General features: G+C 38.5%; 2 protein-coding genes across 2 annotated transcripts in view; one reads left to right on the plus strand and one right to left on the minus strand.

The window, feature by feature from the left end:
• The window catches only part of Ranbp9 (RAN binding protein 9), an 83,460-nt gene extending 78,169 nt beyond the window's left edge, over nt 1-5,291 (plus strand). The window contains exons 13-14 of the mRNA XM_013030421.1: nt 3,058-3,169; nt 4,300-5,291. Of these exons, the coding sequence (XP_012885875.1) occupies nt 3,058-3,169; nt 4,300-4,430 (243 nt within the window). The 3' untranslated portion in view covers nt 4,431-5,291. The remainder of the gene's footprint in view (nt 1-3,057; nt 3,170-4,299) is intronic.
• A 589-nt stretch (nt 5,292-5,880) lies between these two features.
• Nol7 (nucleolar protein 7, 27kDa) overlaps nt 5,881-9,080 on the minus strand; it is a 3,664-nt gene continuing 464 nt past the window's right edge. Inside the window, exons 2-8 of the mRNA XM_013030466.1 lie at nt 8,963-9,066; nt 8,357-8,412; nt 7,252-7,283; nt 6,963-7,044; nt 6,353-6,474; nt 6,190-6,267; nt 5,881-6,033 (exon numbers count right to left, since the gene is read on the minus strand). Of these exons, the coding sequence (XP_012885920.1) occupies nt 5,960-6,033; nt 6,190-6,267; nt 6,353-6,474; nt 6,963-7,044; nt 7,252-7,283; nt 8,357-8,412; nt 8,963-9,066 (548 nt within the window). The 3' untranslated portion in view covers nt 5,881-5,959. The remainder of the gene's footprint in view (nt 6,034-6,189; nt 6,268-6,352; nt 6,475-6,962; nt 7,045-7,251; nt 7,284-8,356; nt 8,413-8,962; nt 9,067-9,080) is intronic.

Here is a 9,080-nt window from a genome sequence, read left to right on the forward strand (position 1 = left end):
CTAGCGCTCTACCACTTGAGCCACAGCGCCACTTCCGGCTTTTTTTTCTTTTTGCTTATGTGGTGCTGAGGAATCGAACCCAGGGCCTCAGGCATTGCAAAGCAAGCGCTCTACCGCTGAGCCACCTTCCCAGCCCCTTTCATTCACATTTTTAAGATTAACTTTTAAAATTGGCTTTGACTGTTAGAATTCTAAATGTAAAGAGATAATTTTTGATAACTGTTTAAAGAGGTATCTTACTATTTAAACATTCATGAAGTAAACACAAAATATTTTTTTAATTGTAAAGTCTTAAGGCAATGGTGAAGAATAATATGGGAAAGAAATCTAGAGATCTCGGAATTTGAGTTGTGATATAAATTTAATATTGATTGTATTTTTAGCTTGGGTCCCAAAATTGTCCTGTTCTTTTGTTGTTTAGTCTTTACATTTTTATTATTATTATTTTGGGGGGGAGGGGGTCCGGTCATGGGGCCTGAACTCTGGGCCTGGGCGCTGTCCCTCAGTTCTTCAGCTCAAGGCTAGTGCTCTACCACTTGAGCCACAGTGCCACTTCCGGCTTTTTTCTTTTTGCTTATGTGGTGCTGAGGAATTGAACCCAGGGCCTCATGCGTGCAAGGCAAGCGTTCTACCACTGAGCCACCTTCCCAGCCCCCCAGTTTTTGTTTTTACAGCTTATATTTTTCTTTCTTCCCTCCTCCTTCTCTTCCTCCTCCTCCTCCTCCCCCCCTCTTCTTCCTTCTTCCTCCTTTTTTTTTTGCCCAGCCTGGGCCCTGCCCCTAAGATTCTTTTGCTCAAGGCTAGTATTCTAAAACTTGAGCCACAGTGCAACTTGTGCTTTTTCTGTTTATGTGGTACTGAGGAATCGAACTCAGAGCTTTATGCTAGGCATGCTCTCTACCACTAAGCCACATTCCTAGCCCAAAGCTTATGTTTTCTTACTTTGGCTTTTTTTATTCCTAAGCCATGTTGCATAGTGCTGCTGTGTGATGTTTCTAAAAAATCAAGTCTATTCCCTATGACATTGCTTTACTTAGAGCCCCATTGTGTTGAAAAATTACAGTGGAAATTTTAGTGAGGTTTTATTTTAGGGTCTAAGTCTTTACCCTTGGTTCTAACCGTAGTTTTTCTTTCAGCCTGAGTTCATGTGCTCTGAATCTGTTAGGTCATTAGTACACTGAATGTTACATTTCTTCCTTTCTTCATTCCCCAGTGAGTGTCTGTTCTTGAAGCAGTGACTAGTTTCTGGTCACTGTATGTCCTGTCTGGCCTCTGTGTTCAACCGAATACAAACATGTTCCTTTTAATGTTCAGATTGCTAATTAGGAGAAACTGCATCTTACTAAATGAGTACAGTACTTTGTGACCTTGATTTCTCACTGCCTCCATTAGCCTCTTTTTACATGGCCAGCACCAGCTTCAGAATGTTATGAAGTATGGACGTGATCCATTAGTGCTTGAAATGGCTACTCACAATTTAGTACTCCCAGAAGTACTGTAATTATTGTTTTTGTGAGTTTTTCAAATGCCTAGAGGGTGATGAGACTTGACACAACTTGAGGCTACATTTTACCTTTCTGAGGTGTGTCAAGATATGGGTCCATGATGAAGAAAGTTTTATATTGAAGATTTTAATTACCAATTATTCATTGAACAGATTTTTTTTAATTGTACTATTTGAATGGTACTTTGTTAGATGGTTGTGATTACAGGGTAAATTTAAGTCTTGGCAAAGCTCAGTCTTTGGAAATAATGGATTAATTAGAGCTAACTTTACAGATAAGATATATAGGATTTTCTTTATCCGGTAAGTTTCAAGTAGACTGGGATGCATGGAACATATTTAGTGCCATAAGCGTCAGGCCTTATGGAGGTTTATGAAGACACTTCCTGTACCCAGCATCAATGCGTTGCTGTGGAGGATTCAAAATAGTACAGCAATTTCTTCATAGAACTTTTATTGGGGCAGAAGAATCAGCTGAAGTATTTAGCAATATATAAGACACTAAGGAGCCATATGTGTTTATTTAGAGGTATACATATTGTTTTGTAGTTTGAAACTGGCTGAACAGGTTTCTTCATCGATGGCTGTGTATCTACCATGAAGTGGATGTACATGTGTGTGGATGAGGCATGGCCTGGGTAGTTGACCAAATGTCTTGCCCTCGTCTCTTACTTTAGTAGTAACACTGAAGAATAATATTGGGTAACAGGAGTAAAATCTGATGACTTGAGCAATAGTGGTGGGTGTTTGTGTTTGTTAATTCTGGATTAGAATATCGACTTTTGGCATACTAACAAGACATCATTGATTGAAAGGTTGGCATGGACTGACATTGCTAAGAACTTCATTTGGTCTTCATAGGACCTGAAATTAGGATCTCCTTAAAATCTCCCATTATACAAATGAAACTAGCATTTAGAGAGATTGTTACTTGTCAGAGGCACACAATGAATGATTTGATGTTTTGATTTGAACCTAATGTTTGAAACCACCACAGTATATGATTTTGTAGAAAGACAATTTTTTTTTGTCAGTTATTCTAAGAGTAGCTTTAGTGTAGTTGTAAGAGAAGCCCTGAGGGGGAGCCAGTTTAATATGAGATGGTATCTATTGAGATACTATTGATTGCCCAGCTCCTTCATCCACTATGTAATAAAACAAGCCAACAAAAAATACTGTAAGTGGGCTGTATCTTTTCAGTTTCAGTCCTATCACTGGTAACAAATGGTAAAGCATCTCCATGTTTTACCTCCCCTTCTGCTTTAATCCATATTTGTCATTCCTTTGGAATTAGTTGTAACTCTTTGGCCTTTTATTTGTGTTGTAGGAATGGGGAAGGGGTGAATACAGATGGTTGTTCACAAGAAAAATTGCAAAGAAAAAAAGGCAGTTTTGCTTGCATACTGTAGTTTGGAAATGCAGAACATCCCAGAAGCAGGAGTAAATGGGTTTAAAGATTACAATGATATAGAGCCTTCTTTTCAACTTGGAACCATTGTGAGCACAGTAACTGAAATATTTGACCTGAAAACCAAACTGCTTATTTTCAACAGGATGCATTCAGTTTACTAGCATATTCAGATCCTTGGAACAGCCCAGTTGGAAATCAACTTGATCCAATTCAGAGAGAACCTGTGTGCTCAGCTCTCAACAGTGCAATATTAGGCAAGTAAAACCAAAAGCCAGGCTAACCAGATTCTTAAGAGTATTTGAGGGAATTTCTTGTAACATTTATTTTGGTAAAATAGTAATGCTTTTTTGTTGAAGTACATACAGAAACTTGTTTCCTTTATATCAAACACAGATTACACGATTCTAGTGGAATAAAAACAGACTGGGGGGCTTGAGGATGTTTGGATAGGTTTTTTATCTATGTAAGCATTTCTGGGAGCTGTCAATGTCTGCTTCTCATTTAGAACGAGGTATTTAAATTAAAAATACTTGCCCATGAAAGACTTCTTCAGTGAAAAGTATATTCTGCCACTTACTTCTAGGCTAGGAATTAAGGGACAGAGTTTTGCTAAATTGTTCATTGCTGGACCAATGTTGGAAAGATTATGGGCGCAGTAGAAAGATGTCCTGTTGTTTCTCTGTGTAATCATCAGGGACAAAAGTTGTGAAAGCTGCAGGAAGTGGTAGGGATTTAGAGCCAGGGAAATGATTGAAATACAACTCAATACAAATTGTAGGATGGGTTAAAAGTTAACTTGGCACTGACCTGAACACTCAAACTGAGAAAGGACAGCATGAAATTGTAGTGGTATTAGAACCTTTCTAGTTAATTCATTTTGTCTGATGAATTGATCAGAACTGGTTTTCTTTTATTGTTCTTATAAAATTCAGTAACATACTAGTTTGGGGCAGTACTGACATTTAGGTTGTATGTAATGTGAATTTTCAAGTATTATGTTATATAGGCTCACCTATATATTCACTACCTAGTGTGTATTTGTTTTGTATGTCAAAAGAAAATGCCTTCTTTGGCCCAAATACTACAGTAACAAACCTGTGGTGCTTGCTTTTGAGCAAAGTTGCCTAGCAACTCTCAAGAGATATTTTTGATGGTGGTAGTACGCAAGGCCTTGTACTTACGGCTAGGCTAGCATGTTAGTATCTAGTGGCTACACTGCCTTGTCAGTATTTTGTCCAAAGCATCCACCTGCCTGTACTAGTGGGGTAGGCGAAAGCCATAGAAATCATCTGGTAAATTGTGTAGGATATGTGCCATTTTCCTGAGATGTTTTTTAAAATGTCTTCCTAATTGCCTTTTCCATTTTTAAACCATTTTTCCTCAGAAACCCACAATCTGCCAAAGCAACCTCCACTTGCCCTAGCAATGGGACAGGCCACACAATGTCTAGGACTGATGGCTCGATCAGGAATTGGATCCTGTGCATTTGCCACCGTGGAAGACTACCTACACTAGCTATGCATTTCGAGAGCGCACTTATATTGTGGCATTAGTGAACATGGAAATAGAGCAGCTCTGCTGATTTGAAATTTAGATTTTTTTAATTATGTACTGGGGACAGGTTTTTGTCGCTTTACATTGCTTCCTAGTTTACAGCATGATGCAAATGATTTTCTAACTTAGTGTTAGGAGAAATTATTTTCCATCTTTAACCTCTTAGTTGTCTAAGAGTTAAATATTACTGAATTTCAGACATTCAAATTGATCATCAGAAATCCTTTAAAACAATTACCTAAAAGAAACCAAAAAAAAAAAATCCTGCCTTCTTTGTGGGGGAAGGGGGAAGGAAGTGGAAAAGTTGTGTTTGTGTTAGCATGTGGGTGATGTGAACTTCAAATTGGGAGATGTTCCGACCCCCCCACTCCCATATAAGCATTCAATCAGTGTAATTTGCAAAATGCATAAACATCCGACAGTTTGAATTTATAGTGTTGATGGAAGAAATCATTTTTAATGTGTACTGTAAAACTTGAAATACTCAGGAGCTGAGTGAATATGTTTGTTGCTACTTACAATCCCAACCTGTTAGTCCCAGTAGTTTTGTTTTAACATGGTCTTTTTCAACTTTGTTTCCTGTTTAACTACAGATGACTTCTGTTGTAGACTCACAAGTTTAACTGTTGTATTATAACAGTATTACATGTCAACAGTGTGGTTATGACCTTTATTTATATAAAACCAAATATTTAGTCAATTTACTGTGTCTTAATTTAATCTTTGTACACCTTCCATTTTTAAGTGCTTAAATGAGTACTATATTGCAATAAAAAATGTAGTGATATAATTAACCAGCCATTAAAAATTTACTTCTACAGATACTTAGTGTCAATTGAGTTTATATATTAGGTACTTATATACTTTTTCATGTCTTAAAAGTTAGAGCAATTAACAGTGATTTTTTAATTATTTTTTTACTATATAACTGACTGCCTTAAAGATGAATGGCCTCTTTAGAAACCTGGTAATAAGCACAAAGCAGAAGAAAACAGGAAAAGAACCTTCTTATTGTCACAGTCATGACACATGAGACTTGTCACTCAAGCCCCCAACTAGTTCAAAGTTTAGTTTTGAAAGCTATTCAGATTAATCTGATCCTTTGGTTTGACAAAGATAAAATTTTTTGGCTGACATCGTACCGTTTAAGATCTTTTGTATTTTTTTTCAAAATGCCTTACTCCTGGGAACATTTCAAAGCATTCAGCAACTTCAAGTAAGTTCTTTTTTTTGGCCATTCCTGGGGCTTGAACTTAGGGCCTGGGCACTGTCTCTGAGCTTCTTTTACTGAAGGCTAGCACTCTACCACTTGAGCCACAGTGCGGCTTCCAGCTTTTTCTTTTTATGTGGTACTGAGGAATCAAACTCAGGGTCTCATGCATGCTAGGCAAGTACTCTGCCACATTCCCAGCCCAGTTCATGGTATTTATTATCACTATTAACTTTTAAACATACAGACTACAGATTGTTCATTTAGCTTTAGCTTAGATTTATTTAGAAGTTTTCATCTTTTTGACCATCCACCGTTGTTTGAACCTCTTGGCATTTTGTTTTTTCTGGGTTCCTAAAACAGAAAGTTTCATATATTAAGAATAGTAAACAAGCTTAAAACTTGTTTAATAAGTTTAATAAATAACTCCAAGAAACAAAATGCAACATTTCTTCAAAGACTCTCTACTTTATATGGATATACAATTGTCAGAGCTAAGTTGTATCTTACCCCAAGAATTATTCAGAAACTGAGCTGCAGCCTTTTTCACTGGTAACCTCTTATTGTTCAGTGACAGGAACTTATTTACTAAAAATTTTAAAAAGATGAGAAAAGAACTTTGTACTATTCAGTTTAAAAGAAAGTTGAGAAAAATAGTCTATAAGAAAATTACCAGTAGTTCTGTTGGTTCCTGGACCATACAGAGAATTCTGTATGAAGGCTTGGGCTGCTTGTTGCCTTGAATCTTTCAGATCTTGGTCTTTTAGCCTCAGTGCCACGTAGCTCTTTGTCTGGCTGGTGATCAAAAGGTCAAATAAGGATGCATACTTTTATGTGCAACTTTTTTTGGGGGGAATGGCAGTGTTGAACTCTGGGGTTTTACTCTACCACTTGAGCCACAACCTCAGCCCATAAGCAACTGGATCACTGTACACGTGCTGGGCAACTACCAGTGAGCTTTAGTCCAGCTTTTCTGTTTTGGTAATGCTAAGGATCAAACGCAGTTCTTCTACTGAGCAAATGCACCCACCCTTGCTATACTAACATTGAAACAGTCTTGTTCTTTGATAATTACACAATTATAGATAATAGGCCATTTTACAAGAAATAGACAACGTTCACATTTTAGTATGGTAGGCAAGTATGCTGTTTACATAATTAAGACAAACTGATTTTTTTCCTACAGAGAAGCCAATCTGAAGTGCTACTAAATCTTCTCATATAAGTTAAAACTTAACTCAAAGGTCAACTTACATCCCATCTGTGAGGAAAACACAAATTACCTGAGAGACCGTACTTTTTGTACTTTAACTTTCTTGGTCTTGCTTCCTTTTTTACAGTCTTCAGTTTTCTTTTCCAAATTACCTAAAAAGAAATAAACTCCATTTTATAATAAGTCAAAAAACATCTACTGGAATTGACTTTATCCATGATATACCAATCTGGATGCAAGTTCTAACTGTAAAAAAACCCAAGGAATCAGCTCTTTCCTAAGAAAGTGTTGATAACAACTGAAAATATCTGCAAATGTGCTTCATAAATGAGAATTACCTAAATCAGAACACTTCCTACCTTCTTTCGACTTTCCTGGTGACTTCTTGATGCTGAGGAAAACAAAAAGATAAAATCCAAAACATTGGCTGGAATGGCGGACAGCAAAAAGCAACTTAAACATTATATTCACATAGTTTTCAAGTAAGATTACAGGTACCACTATCCTCACATTTTACTGTTACCAATGGTTTTAGGAAGCAAGTTACTCCCTTATACACTGCCACCAGCTCTTCCCTATCTTCCAACTAATTACTAGAATGGGAATGTATCCTGAATTTTAGTCTGAAAGCAAAGGCAGAATGGTGTTTAATAGTTACAGAACACAGTATTCAAAATAAGAAATAAAAGGTCTGTCGCATTATACTTGGGAGAAATTACAAAGAACTGTTCATCCTGGAGACCAGGATGAGCCTCAAGCCACTAATCAACTGACCAATGTTGAGAAAATGTAATACAATGTAGAAGCAACTTGCACTTAACAAAGAACAAAGGCCACAAAGGAGGATAGGAGTGGGAAATGAGGTGACGGTTGAACTTTTCTTGAAAGGTGAAAAGGGCTAAACCAAATGACCACTAGTATACTTATGTATTAAAGATCTGGATAATTCTGGGGAATTTACTGAAAAGGGCAGAATCAGTAGCCAAGTAAAAGACAAAATTTCTGAACTTAGAAATGACTATGGGGAGCTATTGGGGATAGAAAAATACCTCAAACATTTAAAGTGTAAATTCAGTAGGGCTTGACTGATTCCTTGGGAGAGAAGAAGGAAACTATAGCTTCTACCTTTAAACACTTGAGTGGGTGGCAAAGCTGCTGAATGAACATGGAACAGAGGAGGACAGATGGGTGGCAGGTGGCAAGTATAACATTCTTACTCATCTACCTGCCCAAAAGTGCAATGGTGCTCACCAAAATTTACTGAATAAACACATCAGGATCTAGAACTCCGATGCTAGAGATTTACCTATGAGAATGAGCCAAAAGAAATGAGGGACGCTAAAATGTGGTAGAATATTTACCCCCATCTTTCCCATCCTGTAACAACTATATGGATCTAAACAAATGTCTGTACCAGGCTGTAATTCAAAGATGGTTGTAAGCAATCCAAGACTCACTACTTACTCAGGCTCTGAAGCTGTTAACTGCTCTAGAACAGTGTCTGGAAGGAGTTTTCTTTTCTTTGGGAAATAGAAGACATTTTAAAATAGGTTAAAATTGATACACACAAGTTGTGTCTGGAGTTGCTTTTAAAGTTGAGATTTTAGGAATTAGGTTAAACACTGCTTTCACTACCCCCGAAAGGGGAAGAGAGGGCTCCACGAAACTCAGAACCTTTCCCACATTTTCTAGACTTGGAACGCCTGCCAACAGAAAGCAACCCCCAGTGCCCCGCTTGGACCCACAAGGCTCAAAGGTATCGCCAATCTGTGTGGCCAGTGCCAGACATCAGACCACAGAGTGTTGTCATCAGGAGCCACCTCAATTCTCAAGATGCAGTTCCAATGTTTCTTTAAAGACGAAACTCTCTCTGCTGAGGCTCCGGTGCTGAGATTCCCAACGGACCTAATTCCTACTTCACACTTGCGCGCGGCTGAGGGAGATGCGGGGAACAGGCCTCTCTCTCTCCTCACCGTGGTCGCAAGAAACGGTAGTGACAGCGTGCTTACCAGTCCAGTTCCCACCGGTGCGGGCGGGTCTGAGAACGCCACCCTCCCTCCCCCCTCTCACCTTCTGCTCGATGAACAGCTCCTCGCGTCGCTTCCTCTTCTCCTTCAGGAGCGTTTTGTCCCTGAGAGAGAGGGCGTCGGGGTCAGCGCGGGGCGGGGAGCGGGGCGGGAGGGGGCGG

Source organism: Dipodomys ordii, unplaced genomic scaffold (genome assembly GCF_000151885.1).
Source record: "Dipodomys ordii isolate 6190 unplaced genomic scaffold, Dord_2.0 Scaffold130, whole genome shotgun sequence".
In the NCBI taxonomy this organism is placed as follows: domain Eukaryota; kingdom Metazoa; phylum Chordata; class Mammalia; order Rodentia; family Heteromyidae; genus Dipodomys; species Dipodomys ordii.